The sequence below is a fragment of the Notothenia rossii genome (assembly GCF_949606895.1).
Source record: "Notothenia rossii genome assembly, chromosome: 7".
Taxonomy (NCBI): domain Eukaryota; kingdom Metazoa; phylum Chordata; class Actinopteri; order Perciformes; family Nototheniidae; genus Notothenia; species Notothenia rossii.
The window spans coordinates 72,242,641-72,268,891 of record NC_136905.1 but is presented as its reverse complement, the minus strand read 5'-3'; the positions used below and the strand labels follow the sequence as shown (position 1 = coordinate 72,268,891).

The window sequence follows — 26,251 nt, the reverse complement described above, 5'->3', positions numbered from 1 at the left end:
TAAACAAGTTTTGTGTAATGGGTTTATCCTGACTGAATTTAAACATTTACTTCAGCTTTTAAATCAAAGTCCCCTAATGCAATCAAATGTTGATAAGTACAGTTAGTATAAACACTTGAATCTCCCTCAGGAAGAGATTGCCTGCCCTGTTAAACTGCTGCCTTAAATTGTTAGGAAAAATACAGAAAAATAACTTCAGTTTATGTGAGAGAACTCATCAAAGGATTACAATAAGAATGTAATGTTTGTGGTTGATAGAAAAATATGACATATTGGTGAATGTTTAGCCGGGCTATAGCTTGGCTCAGAGATGGCATCGTCTGTCTGTTGGTCAATCTACAACTTTGGGCCATATGAAATACCTCAACGATTAAATGCATGGTCATTAATAACATTTGGTAAGGAATAGATATGCGTCGTCATAAGAGAATAAATTCTAAAAAGGTAAGTCATCAAAGGTAGGGTAGGTAAGAATGGAGAAACCAGTTCGAGTTAGCTAGAATTTGAAAGTAAACATCCGAAAAAAAATCTGCTCCTTCCTTCAGACTTCCTTACAGAGCCCCTCCTCCAACACACACGAACGCGCACATGACCAATGAGGGCACGAGATAAATGTGTGCACGAGATGGAAGGCTGACAGGCAGGTAGGCCATCCAATTATCTGGACTTGCTTTTTACAGCGCCACGGCTTCCACAGATGAAATATTTGTATATATTTATTGTTAAAGTATTTAATTTATTCATTGCTATCGGGATGTTAAGAGCATTCCATGGAATATAACAAAAAGTGTTTCTGAAGTGAATTACCTACCCTAAGTTGTTTTTGTCCATTTCTATTTGCCCAATACGATAGTTTAGGACTTTGCACATGTTAGCATGCTAACACGCTAGGCTAAACCTGCTTAGCATAAACATGCTAGCAGCATGGACGTAGTTAGCATGTTAACTTTAGCAAATGGACTTTTATAACAATTGAATTGAAGCTCTAAGACTGAAAGGGTAGTAAGTCACATTTTATTAATCAGTTCATAAGCTATTCACAATAATTGAGCATTTTATAGTAACTCAGATACAAATGTTATACCTCATATTGTATTGTACTATGTTATTGTTCCTTTGCTTTAAACCGTAACCCTAGATTTTCATTATAAAATGAACAAATACAAAATTAGATTCCATTTGCAAATTGTAAACGGCATTAAAAAAAAACGATGAATAAATCACATTAATATAAATCATTTTGTGAGCTTTAGATATGTAGCCTGATCCTCAATGTGCAGGCTGATTTAAACACATTTTTCCCACATGGTGTCTAAACTTTTGACTGAAACCAAGACAATGCATGGGGATGCTCTGTGAAACTGGAGCTTTCAGACTTTTGTAATGTCCCTTCACAACATAAGCTCAGACATATCAGACACAGGGACACGTTGTATGAAAGTATTCAGGCCATCAGATGAAGCTGAACAATAGTGTCTTCCAAAGGAAGTTTCGTTACACTTCCTCACAAAGGCCCAACACTGACTTGCTTTATAGTCGGAGGCATCACCTAGCCCCTGGAGGTAACACGAGGCGAGATCCTGACGACTTAATGGCACCGCTTTGGGAAAGACTACGACGAGGGATGTGTTACAACTTACAGGAGCTTGTGTGCTACTACTGTACATGAAGCGTGAAACAGACAGTAACAGGAAGATTATGCCAATTAAAACATATTTCCTGTTCAGTTGAAAACTTCCTAACAAATGTTGCCAAGTGCTTCAATGTAACTCATTGTCCTGACCTATGGGAACAAGAAGAGGCAACACTGTTGCATATCTTTTCTTCTGTACAAACACACCCAGTACCCTTTGAACAACAAGTGTGATTCAGTTCATTTTCAACTACATACTGTACATGAAGCATGTTCGTGCAAGGATGAATGGATTTGTGATAACTTTGAAGTCACATACTTTGTCTTCACACTCACAAAAACGTGCACACACATGCAGTCTTAACACCCAAATAAGGGATAATGATTAGATTGAAAGACACACACATACCTGAATACAATTTTCAGTATATGCATGCACACAATATAAGAAAATGCACTCAATATATAAGAATATAACATTTTTTCTTTCAAGTAACAATGCTTTTAATATATGAGATGTTATTTTGGGTTATTTTCATCTTTCTTGACAAATCTCACAGTGCCTCACCCTCTGCAGTTCCTGTGTGATGCAGCCAGTCTGATTTTGAGAGGCAGTAGTCATGGTGAGAGCCGAGCAGAGTGGACAATTTTGAAGAGGAGCCAATGCTTTTTGATCAGTGGCCGCGGCACGCCTAAGGGCCAGGCGGAAGGACCTGAAAAACCAGCTGCCTGAGATTATTACTCTGAGCGAGGAGCAGCTCATGAGCAACAAGTGGGCAAGCGTGGAGCCTCCTCCTCCTCTTGACTCTCCTCCTACTCTTCACATAAACACCCTGATTCACACAGAAACAGCACAGAGAGGCATCTCTGCTTCTTTTGAACCCTTTTTGTCTTTTGTTTGTGTCCGTCTGTGTGTACCTGTCAGACTGTCACTCTAGCAGCACCTGGGACTTATTTACTCTCTTGGAGTAGCTCACACACTCTTCTTAACTGTTGTGCCTCCTGTCCCGGACTTGCTGTGACTGTCAGCCCTCCACTGGTGGACTATGCCCCCATCCGCCAGCTGAGGGAGGGGGCTCTGCGCTGCTCAGGCTCCCATCTGGAGAAGGCTTGAGCTGGAATCAAAGAGGACACGGTAAGTCTCTGCTTTTGACTCCTTTTAGAGTTTTCCTCTAAACTTTGTCTCGTGTGGTTTGGGGAATCATATCGTGTCACTGTTTTCTGTGTGTGGGAGTGCACACTGTGAGAGTTCCAGCGTGTGTGTGTATAGTATCTGTGTGAGGGATTCTCCAGACAATATGGCGAGACAGCAGGTGAGTCTCGGGTGAAAGGGAATAGCTCACATTCCAGAGAGCTCTCCGATTCAGAATTCTACTTTTACTGTTGAACCTCTGAGTAAGGAGTTTTTAACATCAGTTCCTAGCACTATCTGCTGGTGTGTCTCTTTATTGATAAGTATTTATGTGATAAAACAGCTCTACTTTTCATCTAATCAGTTGCTACTAATAGGAAATGATTACTTCTGTTTACAAAGCACTTTTGTTCCATTCAGAGTTCCCCAGTGTTTTCATAGATGATGATGTAGTTAACATTTGCATTTTTAGTTATTTGACCTGAGGAGTTGTCCTATATTTTAAGTTTAGAAAGCTTACCTGCTCCTCTAGTGTGTTTAACTCTTTAGCTCATTAAATGAGTGAACAATCCTGACATAAATGTTAATGACTAGCATTGAATAGCAGCTGCACCCTACAGGTTTTAATAAGATTAAAAAAAGAGTTTGGATCGTTTTGAAGTGTCACTTGGATGATGGCCAGTGTAAACAGCGTGTAAACATTTTAGCATTTTTTTATTGGCTAACAGTTTGTTTTTGTTCAACAACATAGTAAATATGTAAAAAATAAAACATTTAAATTCAAAGGCCAAAAGTAAAGAAAAGTAATGCAGGGTGCAAAGAACAACAAGCAGACTATCCCGCAATATGATGTCCACTCGTTTTATTTATGGAATTATGAATAAATGAATGCAATTACACTGACGCTGTAATTAGACCACCACTACTCAACTTAAAAAGTCTGATTTAACTTATTTTCACACGAGAAATAGAAATACTTGTGTCTGGCTCTGCAGATGATAAGCACAGTGCTATTATGTGTACTTTCTTTTCTTATTGCTAAACTTTATTGTTATCAACTCCGATAAGCATTCTTTGAAAATATGCCTTTATTGTCCTGCCTTAGAAAGCATAGTTGACACACCAGAAAGGACTGTGTGAAAGAGACTCGAACAAAAACATTTTCTGTTTTTTCAGGACGCTAAACTCTAAATAAAAAGTAATGTCAGTGCAGCCAGAGGCTTGTTTTATAAAGGGAGTGTTTATTCAGTTTATATGTTGCAACCTGAAGTGTTAAATTAATAGATATAATACAAAGAGAAGGGCTCAAGGAAATCCAGCTCTACTACATTACTTTATTCTGACTAATATGATTTTAGTATTGTACAGTATTGAGTAAGGTGTTGTCCTATTGGATTAAAATACTCATACAGTATGTGACACTTTCCTTGAAAATCAAAACCCAACATTTGAGCAGGTTTCAGTTGTTGGTATTCATTTTAATAATCAAATACTATCAGGACAATAAACATATTGCATGCATTCAAAATCCTTAAATACACATCATTTAAGATAGTTTTCATGACCCAATGATTTCAATTGGCTGTCAGTGCTGGAGTGATAAATGCCATCGACTGACTGATTTTTAACTCAGTGCAGCTTCTGTACACAGTTAACAAACACAGAGATAATACCATTTCATTTTCCTTATCGAACAAATAAACACTAGATAATGTTTGAACATAGTTTCAATGCTCTTCCACATATATTTCAGCTGGACTCACATCAATGTGAATAAGACCAGAGCGTTCATGTCATTCAGAATCAGACTCTGGTTTATAGTCACTAGGTTTTCACATCCCAAAAATATGTTGGTGCATGACGTAAAGATAGTAAGCTCATTTAAAATTAAATATAAAATTAATTATTCAATAAAATCAAGACACATGAATATATGAAACAATAAAATAAAAATACAAAAACATAACAATTATGTCCAAAAAACTGAAGTAACTAATAGAAGAAAAACAAAAAATAACTATAAAATATGTACAATATATCTGAATTCAAAATGAAAGAGCTGTACAGTTTTACAATTGATTATTTTGTGCAGGAATGTGCAAAATCGTCTAAGGAATGTGCAACAGTAAAACAAGAATACAAAATGTACATAATATATATTCTAAAAGGTTGGTAAACTCATCTTCCACTTTATCCCAACTATTTTTAAACTAATATAGATTGGACAATAACTGAACCAATCGAAGCTTTTTGAAAAATGCATTGACCAGGCTCAGAGCCGGCCCGACCCATTAAGCGGCCGCTTAGGGCCCCGCGGCCACTAAGGGGCCCCCTAGCAAAAAAAAAAGTTATTTAAAAAATAAATAAATCTCAGTACACCGTCGCCGTGATAAGTACGTTTAATTAATTGTGTTAATATGCCTAGATTGCCTACTCTCAAAGTCATGTATTATATTATTGAGTCAATAATATAATACATTAACCGTGCTTTACCTGAACCTCATCATGACACAAGAGAAGACTGCAGGATTGTAATTTCCCGTGTTCAGTGAATGCAACAGAGGCAAGACACCAGATCAACCAGAGAGTTGAATGGAAATACACATCTGTCTTATTGTCTGACAGGTACCTATCCTGTGAGCTGTGACAATGTTTAAAATAAACTGTCAGTCGGACTCAGAGTTTTTGAAGATGGACATAAGAAAACATTTTCTTAAAAAATACGACAATTCTCAAGTGGTGGCTCACACAACAACCCCAGAGCCACCACTTGAGCCAGGTAAACAAGGTATGTAAATGTCCGTAAACTTCCAAGTTATGCGAACATGTAAGCAAAGCATAAATTACAGCTACGTTGACGTTACTTTGAATCGCGGGGGTAAGCTAAACCGTTAGCAAGTAGCTATAGCTAGACAGATATATTAAATAAACACTTTGTCATACAATCTAAATGTTATGTTTTTTAGCGTTACCTGGTAATTTCAAAGAAAGCTCTCTGGGAAATGTTGACTTACTGTTCGACATGAAGCTAGAAGCTACCTTACAGTACACAGTTGATCCGGAGTCCTGTCAGTTAAAGTGTTTCATAGTTAGCTTAGCTAAGCATCAACCTAGCGTCTGAAATATATGGATGTTATGTGACAGTATTTCTGAGAAAAAGTCAGCTGAAATGGTGGCATAGTTGCGACTGCTTTACATATCAACATTTGTTTGAACGTATTTGCAGAAGTAAATGTGGCTGTTTGGCCACTGACGTTGCCATAACAACACCTGGATTTAAATGTGCAACCTCTTTTTGTGACAGATTTTTTTTCAGGAAATTACAATTCTTCTGATTGATATTCCTATTGACAGCTATTTTCTATGTGAACATTATGAGATGGACAGCCAGAGAGAATAAATGAAAAACAGTTATGAAATAATATATGACAAAACAAGAATACAGTTTAAGTGACTTGTAAAATATCCATAAAGAAAAATCTGTTTACAGTTCTGTTTCATATGGGTGTTGAGAGATGTATCCATAGATCTCTTAATTTTTCTCTCAAAGTGCACCAGATTGATGCTTTTAGGGGAGGTAAGGTCCACGGTGTTTACATGCTTATTTATACAATATGTGTGCTTATGCTAACATCATAAGACAAAAGTTGGTTCCGTGTTGTGTGTAGTGAGAACGCGCTAGAGTGAGGGGGGCCCCCAAGCCAAAGCTCGCTTAGGGCCCCCAAAAGTCTAGGGCCGGCCCTGACCAGGCTTGTTTGTGCGATCACACCACAGCACTTTTAGTTTTGTTGCCTTTCTATAAATATCCATTTGTCATGCTTTTTGTACCCATCTGAAAAATACATTGTAAGCTGTTGTGAAAACCTACCCTCAATGACAAAGTTCTCTCCTTTCTCCTGTTGTATGATTCTTAATAGCAATATAACAAAACATTGAATTATTTAAATCATCCTTTTGCTAACCTAATTCTGTATTCAGATGATTCTTATTCAATTTTCCCCTCATGATTTGTAGATATATTGCAGTGCAGTGATGTATAGTGACATAACAATGCTGTTATTACTACTTCACACACAATGTTATTTACTCACTCACATCATGAGCTGACGCACAATCATGATATATTACCTCTTTACCCAATACATATTTTTATTAGCTAATTTTCAAATCTCAGATGTCATATCACGTAATTGTTATCAATAACAGTCTGCTGTACACTGTGCCAGAGGCCTGTCAGTGCTGTAACAAATCCCTTAGTGACGGATTGAGGTCGACAAAAGTCATAGTTAAATCCCTCTTTAGCATGACATCTGGAAAAACAAATCATATGTGAAATGTAAATCTGACATGACGCAGATGACCTCTCTGCGGTGACTTCAGACTGTGTGCTTGTTGAACTAATAGCCCCACCTGTGTCTTATTAACGCGCCTCTAACAGACAGCTCAAATATTGACTGTCACCGCCGCTTGATGAAGGCCATACTTTGAACATGTTTATGAACGTGTTAGTGCAGGAGCCGGCGTTAAACACAATGTCTGGAAGAGTGGGGAAGAGTCGAGCAGGTTAACGGCTCTGTCTGGTTTTTCCTCGTATAAAAAAAGAGGAAACTAAATCGTTCCTGTTCTGCGTTGAGAGTCCGCTCTCTAAAAAAGCAATAAACGATTTGTTTACTGAGGGTGGAAGAAAGGATATTGAATCTGCCATGTGAGTGAATAGCTGCAATTTGTGGAACAACAAACAAACTATTATTACAGCAAGAAGAAGAGTAGATACTGACGTCAAAGTGATATGATTAGTTGAAGCTTCAAATTCCTTTGCCTAAAAATCATAGAAATCCTGTTATTGGTGATATCTTTGGCTTTATTGTTAGCAGAAGCAGGCCAGCCGTCAGCACTGTTACATCACAGGAAGAGGATCCTCTGTTTATGTGGATTTTATTAATATTCTTCTGACATTTAGACCTATTTCTTGCCATTGTCCTTTACTAGCACTCACATTTGAATTCCCCTTCTTTTATCGTGACAATAAATGATGTATGTTAATTGTTTATGGCATATCCAGTGTGTGGATAACTACATTGATCAATTGATGGTGCTATTTGGTTATCACCCACGCTATTTAGAAGCTGTTATTTTGTGTATTTGAAGAGATGGTTCCCCATGTTATGACCTTATTATGAAGGGATAGGTGAGCTGGTTATTACCGATCTCAAATATATCAGTACAATAAAAGCGAAACTACAGCCAGTGGTCACTTAGCTGAGCATGAGGAATGGAAGCAAGGGTTAACAGTTCTACACTTGGGATTTTCTCAGAGGTCAATGTCTTCTTTTGTCTGAGTAAAGCTTAGATGTTCTCCTGAATTTGAGATCTAGATGAATGTGAAGAGGAAAATCAAACAACAATTCTGTCAAGTAATATTTCACATAGTTTTTTTAACTTATCTTAAAGTTGATGGAAAACATTTTTCTGTGATATATACTTAAGATATATAATAAGATGGATATCAATTATCATCTTGGTGGGGGTTGAATGCAGCTGAAACATTTTGTTTGTGGTAAATATACTTAAGTATCTCCACTGCATCATTAAAATAGGCCTCTTTTAAACAGTTATTAATTAGATCCTGCGTAACACTTTTGGCAGTCCTCAGGGCAATTATGGTGTTTGCTAATTAGGCAGCGCCAGCAGAAGTCACGTCATGAGTTCATGTTATCTGTAGGTGTTTTCCTCAGCTGAGGGCTCTCATGATCCCTTCGTGAAATCCAAATCAATCAATGTATACCACCTCCTGTTGACACACCCGATGATGCAGCAGTTGACACACCCACCCACTAATGATGAAATGTCACCATGACCGCAGGGCTGCGATTGGCCACGCTAATAAATACCTGAACATACTATACATCAGCAGTGATGCCTTCTTCATACTACCAGGGCTATAACACAACACAAAAACATGAGAGGAGCAGTTAAAATATAAGTGAAATGATCGCGCTTGAGCCAATCGGAACTACACTTTAAAGATGTCTTTATGCGATTGTTCTGGTATTCTTTAAAACTGCACCAAAGCAAGCTCAGCAGAAGTAATGAGAAACCCTTTCTTGTAGTAATATGGAAAAGTTCTAACGTGAAAATAAATTACTTTTGATTATGAAAAGAAAAAAGCTGAACTGCACATCGCTCTTTATCAGACATGGTTCTGGATGAAAAAAGTATCCTGTTTGAGCTTAAGATAGGATCTATGTGATGAAAAAAGCAAATAGCCAAAAATCTAAGCAAGTAGCCCGTCTAATTTGATTAAACAGTTGCAATATTGTTCAAGGTAAATGTATTGTCATTGTACAACACAGGGTTGCACAAGGAAACGCAGTTGTAATCCCTTAATGCTGCAGAAATTACAAAAGATCAAAACAAATACAATATCACGGTCCTACAGTATTGGTGAATGTAAACAGCAGCAACGAAACACTGGGGAATTCCCTGAGCTCTGAGCGGATACTCTGGCTGGCATCTTATTATTAAACATTAGACAGACATTTTTCCCACTATTGGGTCGTTGGAACAATTTCTCTCCCCTCTGGGGCAGGAACATACGTATTGTGTGTAAATGTGTCAACACATGGGTCAAAGTCCCTCTTGTCTGTACATAATAAAATCAGTGCCCTTTATGTAGTACATTTAATTTTGTGGGTATAAATTCAACTAAAAAGGCTGATTCATTTACTCTGAATGGAGGCATACTCTTTTCCGTGCTGTGCAAAGGCCTCTTAGTATTTGTTATTTTAGTTTTCTCCAACATGTTACCAATGCAGCGGTATTACTACCTTTAAACAGCAATATGATCGGCCACTTATCAGAAACTGTCACCTCTGCAAACAGCAAACATGATATACGTCATTACTAATCTTTAGGCTAATAGTGTGTCAACACAGGGAGAGTTGATTGTGTAATGTTTGCTCTTGAGCAGGAAGCCGGATAAGACGTACAATACACGCAGGTATCGAGGAGTATGCCTTAAAAATCCTGATTTGGTTTTATTTAAGTAATTGTTCGTTGGAAAATTGTGGACACATTTTAGCCATGTTACGGGAGCATGCTGTGCTTTTCGTCTCTAAGTGTCACATGTATGGGGTTTTAAAATGGTCCTTTAACAAGGCCTGCAGGATATACTTGGAGGTGTAATGTAAACTTTTCTGCTCAATTAAAGGTTAAGGCTATTTATACAAGCCTGTATTTGTCCATACATTAGCTGCAGAAACACAGCAGGCAGATGTCATAAAAACAAGCCAAGAATGAAATCTCATAACCTTTGTGAACCAAAGTACATTTTGAGTGTAAGGTAAATGTTGTTCCTAGCCATACTTGTCAACCCTCCCGATTTTCGCGGGAGACTCCCGATTTCATTGCCCTCTCCCGGTTTCCTCCCGGGGTCATATTTCTCCCGATTTCTGACAAAATCAGATTTACTCAGGACTGTTTCCACTCGGACTTTAATACAGCTACACCATTGTTTGGTTTCCATGGTAACACGTCTCTTTAGTAGCGCGCGCAACTGAAAGTCTGACAGGGTGAGGCAGATAGTCACAGAAAACAGAACAAGAATCGACAACTACTCTACTCTCTGCTCACTCCTTTCCTGCCCACACATAATGCTCCATCAAGGATGGTGCTACATGCTGCACTTAGAAATACAATAAGCATGTTAATGTTAATCTAACAGCTCCGGCGATCAACTAGCACCCCGCCCCCCCCATTTTGCATTTTGAAATGCTCCCGATTTCTGAGGTCTCAAGGTTGGCAAGTATGTTCCTAGCTAATGTGAAAAATGTGTTAAAAACCTAAATAAAAAACAAATATCCACTTAGAAGATTGATACTGTTCGTAAAACTGTGTTGTAGATATGTAGCTGGCCCCAGCAGCGTAGCTTAGCTTAGCATACAGACAGGCAGCAAGGGGAAACAGCAAGAGGTAAAAAAAATCTGCTTACCAGAATCTTCTAAAGCTCACATATTATTTACACATCATATTTTGCGCCATTGTTTAGCTCTAACCATTTTTTAGGAAAAACACCGGAGAGGAAATTACTGCTCCCAGCCAAGAAATACAGTAAATTGTTGTTTGAATACTTTGGTTTTTGTTTGGATAAAACAAACAAGACTTTAATGTGCAGGTAGGCGATTTTAGACATAGCCAGGCTAGCTGTTTCCCCTTGCTTCCTGTTTTTATGATTAGCAACATGTTTACTTAACTAATGTGAGGGTATCAACCTTCTCTTCTAACCCTCTGCAAGAAAGCAAATAACAGTATTTTTCAGAATGTCCTACTTCTTCCAGTGGCACACTCTGTGGCACAAACATAATTAGGCTATTGTAAGTGTGTGATAAAGAGAGAAATGAAAGTGGGACAGTCTTTCAGCAGCCAGGTGTTCATTACAAAGTACCCCCCCCCTCCACCCACTTTTTCATTTATTATAACAGGTTCTTTGTAACTGCAGCAGCTACACACCTGAAAGGTAAAAGTGAAGTTATATTGGCGTTATATTTGTCATCAGTTAGTGGTTTTGAGAGAGACGGGAGTCTAAAATCTGTCAACGACCTCTCGTTAAGTTAACGAGTGATTCATAAATCTGGTGTTCAGCTGAATCTTCAAAAACAGAGATACTACAGAAGTAAACGTTTTCCATACTTTCTTGTGAATTTGAATACATCAATAGAGATGTAAATCTAACAGAAAACAGAGGGCTTGGTATTATGTGTCTCTTCTCTTCCTTGTGTCAGGGTTTCCAGCTTTTTATAGCGAATGGAAATGTTGTCAGCTTGAATACCTCTGATTGGGCTACTCTGCTTCACTCCCTGTAGCCACAATGCAACGTAATTCATGTACTCATTGTAAGAAACACAAGGCCTCTAAGTTTATCCGTCTCCTGTACTTATTACAATTGAAAAAAAAGATGTGAACGGTGATTGAAAAAAGTGACATTTATCTAATAATTACACATAAATATGATAACATAGAATCATTTGGAAACTTGTTTAACAGGTAAAGTGTCCGCAAAATCATAAAGAAGGATGGTTTTGGGCAACGATTTAAAGATGACCTTGTGATTAGTGACTTATCTAATGATTCTCTGAGTCACTTCACTGACTCATCAAGTCAGTGAAGTCAGTCACTTGACTGACTCAGAGACTTAGTCATGAAAAGAGGATGAGGAACTCCCATTATGACGCTTGTGCAGTTCTAGTGTTTGAAGTATGATTGACATTTCTCAAACAAAGGGCAAGCGGACATTTTTAATGAACCTACAAGTTTTATAACTTTGAAAACGGAACAGAAAATGGCCCCAGGTGTAATCATTGTATCTATAGTTTGCATGAGTTTAGATTTATGGGCATGCAGAGGCGTGTTATTCCAACTCAGGGGGAAGTTTCGGGTTACAGGGGCGGTCCTGAACAGTATCAGGGAACCTACCTAATGATAGAGGATCTCCGCGTGAAACAACAATTGCATCAGAGTAGATTAGATCAAGATTACAGTGTGATCAGTGAAAACATGATGAGTCTGGGTCATATCACCTGACAATACACTTTGTTTTTGTTGTATGATTAAATGAGTCATGATTGAGAGAACACGAACCAACTTCGCATAATATCAAGCGCATCTTTATATTATTATATTTTTGTCAAGGTAGTTATGGATATAATTCAATTCATTTTTAAGAAAGTGCAGTGAATATGGTAATTATTGGATCAATAAGGGAAACAATTATGGAATAATGTGTCTTATTTTAAACTCACCAACAAATCCAACGAGAAGACAAATACAACTTACTCGCTCAGTATTTTCTGAATTCCCTGTCGAGTCTGCAACTTCCAGCACCAAGTCCATCTGTTAGGACTGATGATAAAGATCTAGAACAACATTTGCAAAATTGTAATTTAAAACATATGGACACTGTTTTTTTTGTTGTAAAAAATACTCAAAAAGGAGCTCATAGTAGGAATAGATGGTGCATGTGTGATTGACTTTAAAAAAAAAACTAAATTTTATATACAGTATTTTACCCAAAGATGAAAATGTTTCAACTCTCTGAGAGCAGGAAAGATCTTGAAGCATGAAACACTCATCTCATAGTCAAGTGCCACGTGTTTGGAGTTGAACATTGCGGATAAAGCGGTTGCCTGTCATCTCCTGTGGTTGGCTTTTCCGAATGGGGCCATGGACATAACGTTTGGGCCGTCGTCCCCACATCCTACCCCCCTAATTCCCTCTACAGCTGGTGTTTCCAGGGCCCCATTTTACAATAATGACAAACACAAACTCACAAGGTGAAAACTCAAGCAGCCACACAGTGGCGGGTATATTTACCAGACACCTTCACTTGGAGATGATACACTTAAAGTCAGTGCCCCTGAGAAAAAATTATGTAAGACCTGTGCATTCTTTTTGACCTAATGTCATAAGACCAAAACAACATAGCATGAAAAAAATATCTCTACCCTTGGCATGAAAGCCAACTCCCGACTTCATGGAAATAGCTACATCTTTAGTTTTATTTCTTTACCTATAGTCCTTGTGCCTTGATCATTTTTAGATACTCAAAGGAGTTGTTCAGGCTAACATACTTTATTACTGTTATTATATGTTTTACAGGATATGTCTGATGTATATTTTTTAACAATGTGGAATATTTTTTAAACCCTAAACCCTGAGAATTATATACTGAAAATGTCATTAAAATATTTTGAAAAGTTCAAAGTACCAAACCTTCTTTTCAGCCTACGCAGGAAAAATAACCCCCTTTAAATGACGTAAGAATGTATTGTGTGTATGTGTGCAGGAGGAGAGAGAAGATGTGCAATGAATTCATGATAAAAACTAAAACTGTAGCATTCACAACATTGTCTCTCCTGGCCAGTTCTGGTTTGATACACATCTAAAACCACAGACGTTTCCATAAAGCAGACATGACAGTGATGTATGGACTGAGGACATGATCCTAAAGAAAAGACAAAGTCGTTCAATCACGTCTGTCAGCTGCATGTCAGTTAAAAATATAGAAGTTTGCATGGCGGAAAAATGTACAGTATCGGCTATTACATTTTTTTTTGTTCATTTCCAATTATTTATTTATGAAAATGTTCTGGTGAGGATCCTCATTCCTGTGGTTTCTATAAAACATAATTCATTGGTGCACTCCCTCTGCTATGCCACCCGTCTACTGTTTATAAATATATAACAGATATTTTAGTCTTCAAATCTCATCCATATTCGCTCCTCATTCTATTCGTGGTTCCCTGTCTTAATATGACTGCAAAATAAATAGTTTTAATCTTTAGCAATATGACCCTTACACACATGTAGTGCTTATCAGTCAAGGTCAGAAATTATTCTAATGTTTTGTGTGTGTGCGTGTGTGTGTGTGTTTGTGTGTGTGCAGGTTATTGCTGAAGATGCAAGCTCCAACTGTCTCACCTGTGACCAACACTACTGTCCCTTCAAACACCACCGCCGTCACAAAGACCAAAGAACAAATACTCATCCAGAGTAAGGATAAACATACTGTGTTTGTGTTCAAAAAGTGTGTGTGTGTGTGTGTGTGTGTGTGTGTGTGTGTGTGTGTGTGTGTGTGTGTGTGTGTGTGTGTGTGTGTGTGTGTGTGTGTGTGTGTGTGTGTGTGTGTGTGTGTGTGTGTGTGTGTGTGTGTGTGTGTGTGTGTGTGTGTGTGTGTGTGTGTGGGTGCATGCCTGCATTGTGTCCTTGTCCTCTTAACTTAGATACCGATAAAAACACACCCTTGTGAAGGAGGTGTTTGTCTGGACACTATAAGGTCTTTGAAATTGTATGATGAGACAAGCCTCGTAAATAACAACAAATTGTGTCATGCAATCTGAAGGGATTGAGTGGCCCCCATACATTTGACCGAAAATATTTGCCATTCTCTGTTTTTCCTTGTGAGGGATGCCGTAGCTAAGCTACTTCACACACTTCTTGTCGAGAATAAGTTTGGAGCAATGTATCAAATGTAAACAGACAAACTCAACCTTTCAACGTGTTCATTTTTCCTTCTCTGTCTCTCAGGTTCTGGGGCAATGATCGCTGTCATCGTCGTTGGCACCATCCTCATTCTCGCCATTCTTCTGATCATCCTGAAGACGTACAACAGGTAAAGCCGCATTCCTGTTTGATGGGGCAATTCCTGTGAATTTCACGAGCCATGAAACAAAACATCATTCTATTTGCATCAACTTCAAGGAGCACTATAAACCTGCTGCTGTTTTTAGTTTTCTCTTCAGGCTAAGAAAAACAATAATTATTTTTATGCCAGAGGGGGTAAAAACTATAAATGTTTGCAACATTTACAATCTTTCTTTCAAAAGTAGAAGCGTAAAACATGGAAATACTAATTTACAATTATTTAAGTTAAAGTAGTTTTGTAACTTTCTGCTGCTACCATTGAACGTTTTGGGACCCGCAAGGGGAATTTGAGGGGTAAAAACATTGTAATGGATTAATATGAAATAATGAATGATGAGAGATCACATATAGACACTCATTTAAGGGTAAACAAAGTAAAAAGGTTAGGAAGTGTGGGTCACTTTATTCACAGAATTTTTGTTTTATCATTTATTAATGACAACTGTTGAAGTTAATGGCATACTAGCAAAATGATACCAGAAGCCCAGAGGGCAGGTCTATATCCATATTGATACATAACTGTTAAATACCAATTATGAAGATACAAACGCTGAATATCACATTGAATTTAAGGGAAGTAACATCATTGTCTATTTCTTTCCAGGCGGACACATGTATCCAGAGTCCTCGGAGGCAACGGCGGCCCCAAACCTCGACCGAAGTTGTCTCAATCCACCGTTCAGAGCAACATGCCGCTGAGCACCCTGGGAGTCAACTCTGTGTCGCGCAGTGTTTTTAACTCAAACCCGGCCTCGGAGAACAACTTCCAGCTGCCCAGAACGGAGCAGAACAGCGCAGAGGGAAACCACATAGAGCAGTCGAGCTCCATCAGTGACTCCACAGTGATCACCATACATGACACTCCATCCATAGGAGACGCATAGCAACACGATTGTACTGACCGATGTGTCATCTTCATCCGTGACCAAATACTGTGTGCTGACTGAATCCCGTGGAGACTCAATATGTGACGTTAGTGTCGTGACTGTCGATCTCCACCAACTGAGCCACTGCTGGTGACTACGATAACATGATGTCCTTTTGTGTGCTAAAACACATACCATGAACAGCATGCTACAATAAACAGACACAATGGATTGCATGAAGGATTTTGCATGAAAGGAAACTGAGGCTTTCTTGAGAAGAATTGCTTTTTGGCTACAGTCAGTGTTCAGATTATACATGCACTGTTTGTACTCTTTGCAGATTACTACTAATACCATGAAGACAATGTGTAGTAAAGACTGTAATGGCTTGTCCATGTTGCCTGTACATTTCTGTATTAAAGAGGACCACATAAGTTCACGAGTAAATGTAGTATTAGTGTAAACTTCTGAGAATGCAAAGGCGGTATGAAAGGGAAACTCAGTGTGTAGTATGTTTCAGCGAAATGTGCAAATGTATTTTGATTTACAATCAATATACCTTTCTAAATCTGGTTAACCTTGCATTAAATTATCTTTGTCTTCTGATAACAGATTTGTTTTCGTTAAAGGAATCTATAACATGTCAGTGTATATATTTTTACTATAACGAAGAGACCACAAAGATATTTTGTGAGACATCTGGGTGTCAGTCAAACTCGCTGATCCTTTGATTCTGACGCCAAAGGATTTTGCACTTTATTTCCGTTGTTCCTTGTATTTGAATTGTTTGTGGTTGTTTAAATGAATTGAGATACAAATTAAATATAATATTTCTAATTGTGGTTTACCAGTTTTTTGAATGGAGCTTTATTTGTACAGACATGAAATAAGAAGGAAGCTTATAATCATATGCAACTCAACTAATGCATGTAATGTATAACTAAATGATGAGAAAAAAAAGAAAATATTAAAAAAGAATAACTATAATGATGATTTATTATTGTTAGTTATTGCGCCCTCAGCTGCTACCTTTCGGTACAACAACAGGGGAAAAATCCAAAGCAACATTCAAGATAACTAGAAACGTTACAAAAGATTGAGGTTCATGAATGAGAGCATTGCCCCAAACAATTACGGTGGTTTATTTTAGTAGTTTTTAAACCTAAATTACTCCACTAAATAACTATCATTACTAGTTTTTAAAAACCGTTTAATATTCTGGCAATTTACGTAACATTAACTAACTGAGCTGAAGAGCTGAAGTCCTGAACGCGACTCGTGAGTCATTGGATGTTTACATTACGATGGTGACCGTAGGTGAGTGGTTAAAAGCACAATTCCTCTCTCAAATCATGATATTTGGCACCTTTTCTTATTTATTTTGATCCCGAAAATATATATCTACGTATCCGCTTCCTCTTGAGCACGTATAACGCTTAACTAACCAAAATAAAGCTATCTTTTTAAAGAGCTAATGCTAGGGAAGTAACGTTAAGCTAATGACCACCAGTATTTTCCATGGTGTTTATAGCATAGGTGCTAACTGCGCTACTCTTGTGGTTTATCGGGTCGTGGCTTGGTCATGGACACCTGTCGTTCAACACAACTAGTAGCATATCTGACCAGGGTGTGAAGCCTCAGGGAAGATTGTATATGACTGTTCTATGTTGCAGTGGAGCTGCTGAGTCTCCTGCTGGTGTCCGTGCTGTGGGGCTGCACCAACCCCTTCCTGAAGAGAGGCACTGAGGGGATTGAACATGTCCAACACAGCAACAGAGTCTCACAGCTGTTGGCTGAGGTCAAGTTTCTTTTCCTAAACCTCAAGGTAAACACCCTTATATCCATTCATTGTTTGCCACTGTGAAAGGATTGCTTTTCCTTACAATTAGTTACACTGCACTTTGTTCCATGTGTTGCTCCACAGTACCTGGTCCCCTTTCTCCTGAACCAGAGTGGCTCTTTGGTGTACTATTACACACTCTCCACCACAGGTGAGACACACATCACTGTCTGAAGGTGGACTAACTGATAATTACCTTTTTAAAGCTGACATTTCAACTATAGGATAAGATAAGATAGTACTTTATTGATCCCAATTTGGGACTTGTTTGCATTGCAGCAGCATAAAAAGACATGGCATTTTACAATCAAAAAGCTATCACGAAGAGCACAGGTGTTGCTAATAAAATTAACGATAGCTGAGTTGTTCCATTACGTTTGCCAGTAAAGCACTCCATTTAGTTGGCAAGCACAATACTAAAGGCTTGGAAGTGGCTAAAGCAAAGCAATCATCATTATTGTTATTTCTCACACCTGTGCTTCTCTTCAGCCAATAAGGTGCTTTTCCTGCCTGCCTGCCCACCCAGAAGTCACACACATAATAATGATATTTGTAAACTAATATAAATTGTTCTTTTATTTCAACCTGCTTTCAGTCAGTGAGAACAATTCTTCAGCCCACCTTATTTATGAAGACTAGGCATCTTTCACAGCAGACAAGTCGAAATGCACAGGTGTAACTAATATTAATAATAATGGCATAATAATGTAACATATAATGTGATAGTTCCCAGTAAGCTTTGATAGTGAGTCGGAAAGCTCAATAATACCTAAAACAGCAAATGATACCGCTCGTGGTAACATGTGCAGCTTTAAATGTTAAACGGGAGGGATCTTCGCTTAAGGACAATGGATAAATACAATCATCATCTATGACCTCCTTCCTTGATAATGTGCTTGTTTTTTTTGTTTTTTGAGAAATAAATGTATTTCTACTGGTTTAGTTTTTTCAATATCCATTTATGAGAACATTGGTTCTTTGGGGTATTTTCCTTTTTGTTCTGAATTTACATCATCTATTTCCAGCAGGAGTCAAGCCTGCTCATTTGGCAGCAGTATATATACAAGTATATATCTATATGATAAATGTTCTTCTCCACTTCTCCTCCCCAGAGATTTCGCTGGCTGTTCCTGTGGCCAACTCTCTTACCTTCCTCTGCACTCTGCTCACCGGCAAGTTTCTGGGTGAAGAGTTTGGAGGCAAACGTAAGGGACTTTATTTTCATACACAAGCTAGCTTTCAAGTACCAGGGCAGTCAAACATTGAGTAATACTGATGCAGGCACATCTGGGATACTTCAAGCTTTAGGAGGAAAAATGTGGCTTCAAAACAAATTCAGAGCGGTTACATAAGCAAGACACAAGACATTTTTTATAGCATTTTATGGAGCAGTTAATTCCCTCCTCTGCCTGAAAAAAAAAAGTACTGGTTGTGCTCTGTCTTTTTTAAATGTGTTTTTTTCACTTTCATTTTTCTTTCATATCCTCCCCACTCCTCACTCTCTGCAGAGGCTGTCGCGGGAATGTTCCTCACCACAGCTGGCATCACGCTGTGTGTTATAAGCTCCATTAATGACACAGACACTGTGAAGCAGAATATGACCCAGGAACTCTAACAGGGATGAGGATTAAATACAAACTCCCATACCTTCAAGTGGTTCCTTTGCAGGGAAGGAAAGGCCAAAGCAGATTTGGGGCGGGACTAGAGGGGGCAATTAAGATTCTGACAGCGACTCCTTAGAGCAACGGCTCTGGTGGGAGAATGGTGCCTAAATGAATTCAGTGTGAGCTTCAAAAAACATGTCCAGAAGCTTTTACGCCAAGTTTAAGGGGAATTGGGTGCATGTGGGGTTCAACTCAAGGATAGACTAGATTTATGGGGCTTGCATACAAGTTGGTGGTTGTTAACTTTTACGTTTAAGTACTCTGCTGCCCCGCTATGTGACTGGCATCTGCATAAATGCTACAGAGACCAAACAGAAATAAGGCTGGGTTTTGAAAATGAACCAATTAGATCTAACCTTTTCGTTTAACGGGGACATTTTACTGCTGACTCCTTCTGTTTGGGAAAGAGCAGGACACAGGAGAGAACAAATGGCTGTTTTGCCCGAGGACAAGACGATTATTCATTTACTTATTTTCTGGCTGTCTTGACTCTTGTTTACATAATGTATTACTGAGTTAGATAAAATAATGGTTTTGTTGTTTTATAGCGAGTTACCTTGTCGTATGCTGCGGGAACATGTCTGAAGTATTTCCGAAACAACAGTGATGTACATAGTAATATATTTAGTTTTTATTGTCACAGTATTTTATTGACAAAAGATTCTGTACAGAATGTGGCTGGTATTCTATTAATAAATTGTTGGCAAAACATAATCTTTTGTCTGAATCACTGATTTCTGCAAATCAAAAATACATGAAGTCTTAAAATATCCCAAAAATATTGTTTCTTATGTACATTTTGAATATGGAATATAATGCGTCCCCGAACACCTAGACAGTTTCTGAATCATTCCTGTAAAACAGATTCACAACAATATAATATAACACTAACTTTATGAAGGGGATAATGTCAGAATAGCGTTGTCTTGTCAGATTCTGGATTGTACTAGAACTAAAGAGTGTTTAAATCTCCTGAGTTATTTGTTCTTATTTTGCATGCCTGTTCACATTTTGGACTTTGTTCTAAAATAAAACAACATCAATTCAAGTTGTCGCTTGGCTCCTTAACACTTTTTTTTTAAAGTACTACAAATGTAATCAAACATTCATTTGAGCACATCTGGTCATCATAGAAACAGCCGCTGGCTCGTCAGCTGTAGTTAAACCTCTTTGATGAATTCACCAGGACTCCTGATGATGGTTGTGTTCTGTTGTATTGACGGGGCAACCTGTGGGCTCTCCTGTTAGAGGATATCACGGAAACAGTGTTAGAGGAAAAGCAATGAAGCATTTTAATACACTTTGAGATGGGTAGACTCACCTTTTCTTCCCTGCTCTCTACCTGAGATGTGTTTGACAAAGGCCTTGACTTCAAAGACGTCTGCTGCCTTTCAGGATCCTGAAATTAGACACACATTGAATGCTGAAAAATGTCTGTGTCCCTTTACTACTGAACATAAGCAGTACAGTCTGTCATCCCAGAATTTCATCATACTCCATGGTCCTTGCATACTATTCTGTTGTTTCACACCATTTGTTGAGATGTTACCGTGTTACAGGTTAAACATATCATATTCTGAACCCATTTACACAGAAACTGAACCTCTTAATATCAGCACCCGTGTGTTGTGTAATTGTAACCGCCCACTCATATGTCCTATACTGTACCTGCTTTCCCATCATTTGTGAAAGTCTCTGGAGAAAAAAAGGGTTTATGTGTTTTTGTTCCCAAATGCAGAATCCAGTGTCATTTGTTCATCACGCATATTTAAATTGGCAACTGTGTAGAATACAAAAAAGGTCACGGTAATGTATAAATAGTAATACATAAATTAATTTATTTCCCATCATCCACCTCTTTTCTAAATCATACCCAGTCTATAAATGTGAAGGACATTGTTTTTCCACATTTCTCCAATGATACAGGAAGCTAACAGATGAGCATGAACAATGCCTACCTGCTGAGTGTTGTCTAGAGGAGCGTTTTGTTCCTCATCCTCCACTATCTCTGCTACTCTCTGGACAGAGAATGAGAGACAGATTAAGAGTTAGCTCTGCTTTAAACAAACATGAAGAAAGAAAAAAATGTTGTAAAGCTGACCTGGTCAACAGGAAGCTCAGTAGCTGTGTTTTCGTCCTCGTGCACCTCCTCGGCCCCTCGTGCCTCCTCTCTTCTCCTCCGTGCTGCTCTCTTCAACAGGCTGGGCTGGACTGTGACAGACAGACATCAAAAAGCTGCTGCTGTGATCAACAGAACATTTATTATACGCATGCCTACTCCTGGACCCATCGACCTGATACTTCTTTCTGCTCAGTTGTGTTCAAGGACAGCTTGTTGTTGGGCTGAGTCTCTCTTTTGAATATAAAAAATGGTATTGACTGTTTTGTTTGCTGACTCCTCATAACCGGCTAGTGGGCAATGAACAACTGCTTTAGTAGCAAAAAAAACTCGCCTTGGCTGTTGTAGGCCACATTTGGTTTTTTGACAGGGCTCAAACACCAACATCCAGAAACACTGTTTTAGGCATATGGTAGCTATGTGACAATGATTAACATGATGAACAGATTAGCCAATCAGAACAAAACATTTGATACTGCTATGAACCGGTATTCCTGCATGTTGTGACTGTGCAACACCCTCTTCTTGTATAAGCACGTGAAGGACGCTGTTCTGGGAACTAGTTGTATCCTATAGCTCTGTATGTGATGACTACTTCCATTCTTGCAAGGATAATAAATACATGTATCCTGATATTGAAGCTCAAGCCGGTGACCAGTGATTTTTTTCCAACACTTATAATCAGTTAAATTCATCACCACATGAGATGAATAAATCCCACATTTACTTGTCTTTGTCGCTATATTGAGGGAGGTAAGAGAGAGATCCAGCAGGAGGACATCTGCATTTTACAAAGTTTGCCTTTCTAGTTCAAATGAGAAACACTAAATTCAGTTTAAAGTTTAAAGTTGGGGTTTCTAACCAGATCCGTTGCTGAGTGGGGGTCTGGGCTGTCCTCTGTTGTTGCGGATCTTGACGGGCCTGGAGAAGAAGGCAGACGTCTCCTCTCTCCTGCTCTGCTCTGCTGGAGCTGCAGCTTCATCTCCTGTGGACTTCACCCTGCGACCATCTGACTGAAATTCATGGGATTCAACTGACTAAATATAATTTCATTTATAGGCAAAATAAAAATACTCTCTGCACAGTCTGTCTAGCTGGGGTATTGAACGTGTTAGGAATAATACACAAAACAAATTAGCACTCCCTATATAGCTCTTGTGGTGCGAATTATCGACCGATTTGTACCTCTGGGGAATCGAGGAGGGCTGAGTCACTGTACTGATCCTCTGGCCCACTTCCTGCTTTCCTGTTCTGAGAGAAACACACAAACACATACAGCTGTCACTCACACCTGACATGTGAACATAAGGGAAGACAAACAATGCTTAGACTGTATGTTAAGACTTAAAGGTATGGTGAATAAACTGCTTATAATTAAAGGTACCTCATTTCTCCTTAACAGCCTTCTCTTTCCTTGGTAATATCTGCAAAATAAAGAAAACAATGCCTTAAATGTTTAAAAAACATGTCTTGTCTGACAATCAACTTTTTATTTATGGAGCAGAACAGACATATTTACACACACCCACAGAGGACCTTGCACAATACCTCTCCGTAGCTTTTGAAACCAACAGCTCCACATATGGAAGTTTCTTGAACCTCTCAGTTCCCACGGCAACATAGCAGTGGCCAGTCTCCAGTTCCACGGCTGACGACAAAGTCGCTCCTTCCAGAGAGCACAACCTGATAAAGCACCCGGGTCACAGGGAGGTTTTTATTCCATATATCCTCGTCTATTTGTGTTCCACACGTGTATTTAATGTAGTGTATTTCTGTCACTGACCTGCGCACGGCTCCGGTTCTTAAGCTGACCTTCTCAGTGACCAGAATCAGGATCTGCTCCAGGTCCTGCTGCATGCTCCGAGGAATGATGAACCGGAATGGTGGACAAAGCAAGTCTCCATTTCGGAAAACGCTGAACAGAGAACACAGGGTTTCTTAATGTTAAGTCAAAGTAAAAGATGGGAAACATCTTCAGCCAAAGCTATGAGACTATGATTCTGAATTAGATAAATCAAGGGGTATCTTTCAAAGTAACAGTCTTTTACTTTTTGTTTCCCTGGACAAATAAAAACATTCACACAAGTTTGGGCGCTTAGAGAAGATTCACAAGAGTTATTACAACTCATTCTGAGAAGGAGCCACCGTCAAATTGTACAAAAAAATACAGTTAGTTACCTATTTCCTCAAAAGAAACATTATTTATTTTATGTAGTTTATCAAACTCACTGTATAATGCATGGTAGAGGTATAAACTTTCTCCATTTGGCTGAAACATTGAGCCTCTGGGATGCTTTGGCCTGCAGAAGACAAGAAAATCAGATAGTTGATACTGCAAACTCAGCGATATTGAAAATTCCTCTTAAATCATGTACTGTGTATCCTGCACATCCATCACAGAACAAAATATTGATCCTTAACCTGTAATGCTTCACTAACTATTCTGCTCAAGTGGCGCAGCAAATGAATCCAACATCACTGCGAGATGTCTTAAGAGTCACATTCATATTGTGATCTGAGGGTTCCTCTCAAAGCCCATTTTGTCCCATATTTCAATTTTGTCCCATATTTCAATTAACTCTTTAGTCGATATCCATGTCTGCCTCTGATATGTAACTGGACTAAATCAATCCACTAAGAACAACCCAGACATTGATAATCTCCCGTTATTGTTTTGACTTTGAAGAGAGAGACGTTTGATGCATTTACATTGTCTCAGAGCAGAGAATAAGGAGGCATGGGGCGGTGAATTGTGGGTAATATAGGCCTGTCCAGACACGCACACAGCCCTGATAACACTACGTGAAAGCACCACTCTTTGTTTCACCAGCTGGATCAAACACAACTCACATACAGACACACTTCTTGCATTGCTCCACAGCAACCACAACACAGGCATGTAAGACTTTAAAACCTAAGCACTCTCGCTTTCCAAATGGCAGTCACCCAAGGCACATACAATCGGTCTCCACTCCTTTTATGTTTTTCAGAAAAGTAACACTGATGGTTTGAGACTGAGAGCACACTTAAAAAAAGGGGGTCATACTGTACATGCCAAGGGGTCAGAATACAAAGCAAGCACTCCTCAGCATGTGTGAACGTGTTTGAAATGAATTTTGTTTGGATTTTAAGAGAGCTTCCCACCATCACTGAAGAAAACAGATTTCAGATTCACTAGACAACGGTTATAAAATCTGATTTACTTCAGACTTTCTGCTCTTTGGCGACATCCAACTGTAACTACACATTTCACATTGGAGCTTTTACAGGGCGCCCCACAAGGCCTGAGGGACATGTAAATGACAGTTAAGTCATCAGACCATTGTATCCGGTAATTTACATGACAACCACACGGACATCGAGGGGACGGTAAAACGCAAAGGGTGGCTCTAATCAAACTAATGCCAACAAAACAATGTGTCGTCAAATGTAAAGGCAAATCTTACTAATGGAAATTCCCGAGACCTTTCCTGTCTGATATCAGGCAAGGAAAATCCTGCCGTCATTATCATATTTGCTTTGGCACAATATCAACTAGAAAAGGTTGGATTTGAGTACAGTGCCAGGGGGTGCATTCTTCCTGGTTAAACTGGAATTAATCAGTGATGGAGTGGGCCTTCAAAGCAAAACGCCCACACATCAAAATAAAAACCTACCTGGGTTTCTTCACGGCCAGCAGGCTGCTTTTTCGTTCTTGCGGTCAGGTAACTATGCATTAAAACAAAAGATATAACGAAGAAAATCCTTTTAGAATGGATTCTTAATTCATTTCCTTTCATTTTAGACACAGAAAGCCTCTAGAACTGCACACTAATAGCAGCATAGTAAATGTTTTTTGTACTTACTCAAGTTTTTTGAACCGTTCAAAGCCAGCAGCAACATACTTGGCTCCTGTCTGAAGATCCTGGAGGTCTGAGACCCTGTGCCCCTGCCTGGGCGTGTAGAGGGTCCTGACGGCCAAGGGGGCCCCGATGCTCCGGGTCACTTCAGTCAGAAAGGCCTCCATGCTGGCCACCTGTCGCTGGTTGACCACAAACCTGCGTCCACTGTAGAAAGGGTCTCCATTCTTATAGACCACCACGCTCTTCACTGGAGGCAGGAGAGCCGTGGCTGCTATGCTGGCAGCCATCTGAGCCAGGTGCTGATAGTCCACACACACATTTTTTAAAAAGGTGTTTTTTTTTTAAACCACTTACACCACATCGTTCTCTCCACATACATGTCATTTCACTCACTTAGCCTATAATTGCATTTACTGACCATCTTCATACACCAGGTACATTTACATAACACATTCTTTGAATCACACATGAATAAAAACCATGTTCAGTCACTACCTCCTGTTGGACGATGAAGCGAGGAAAGGCTTGAATCGGAGGCGAAAGGTGGAAATCCTTCCCTTCTGTTGTTGTGATCCGTCTGGACTCCCACTCATCACGTTCTGCTCTCTCTATCCCCCCTAGCACACACGCAGAAATTCACACACTACTCCACTGACGGCGGTGAGTATTTCCTGGTTGCTATGGCAGCGTGGCCAGCAATGACCGGCTTTGTGGGCCAAACCATCGGCAGCAACCACAACAAAAGGGGACAGACAGATGAGAGAAGGGGTGGGTCGCTGTGTTGTTGTAAGCTGAATCAATAAGATAACTTCTACACCCACTTGTCTGTATTTTCCCCCCAAAACATATTTGCCAAATATCAATATGTATATTGGCATAAGCTGGCAATTAAGGTGACAAAACCATTACGGAAATGTGACCTTTTAAACATGACATTTGATCTAAAAACAAGGACCT

At 39.1% G+C, this 26,251-nt stretch overlaps 3 protein-coding genes across 3 annotated transcripts; 2 read left to right on the top strand and 1 right to left on the bottom strand.

Moving 5' to 3' along the window:
* Nucleotides 1-2,403: 2,403 nt before the first annotated feature.
* Nucleotides 2,404-16,666, top strand: ncmap (non-compact myelin associated protein). Its single transcript, XM_079692654.1, has 4 exons — nt 2,404-2,768; nt 14,206-14,312; nt 14,847-14,931; nt 15,568-16,666. Exons 2-4 carry the CDS (start codon nt 14,219-14,221, stop codon nt 15,845-15,847), a joined length of 459 nt encoding a protein of 152 aa, XP_079548780.1. The 5' UTR covers nt 2,404-2,768; nt 14,206-14,218; the 3' UTR covers nt 15,848-16,666.
* A 230-nt stretch (nt 16,667-16,896) lies between these two features.
* tmem234 (transmembrane protein 234) lies at nt 16,897-20,047 on the top strand. The gene is made up of 5 exons (XM_079692655.1): nt 16,897-17,146; nt 17,503-17,654; nt 17,754-17,820; nt 18,782-18,874; nt 19,178-20,047. Exons 1-5 carry the CDS (start codon nt 17,134-17,136, stop codon nt 19,282-19,284), a joined length of 432 nt encoding a protein of 143 aa, XP_079548781.1. The 5' UTR covers nt 16,897-17,133; the 3' UTR covers nt 19,285-20,047.
* A 289-nt stretch (nt 20,048-20,336) lies between these two features.
* dcdc2b (doublecortin domain containing 2B) lies at nt 20,337-25,924 on the bottom strand. The gene is made up of 13 exons (XM_079692653.1): nt 25,790-25,924; nt 25,298-25,593; nt 25,109-25,160; nt 23,682-23,752; nt 23,236-23,367; nt 23,001-23,135; nt 22,837-22,876; nt 22,638-22,703; nt 22,315-22,465; nt 21,435-21,544; nt 21,292-21,351; nt 20,655-20,732; nt 20,337-20,574 (listed from the first exon to the last, which is right to left on the bottom strand). The coding sequence occupies exons 2-13, from the start codon at nt 25,579-25,581 to the stop codon at nt 20,494-20,496; spliced, it is 1,260 nt and encodes a 419-aa protein (XP_079548779.1). The 5' UTR covers nt 25,582-25,593; nt 25,790-25,924; the 3' UTR covers nt 20,337-20,493.
* Nucleotides 25,925-26,251: the final 327 nt, after the last annotated feature.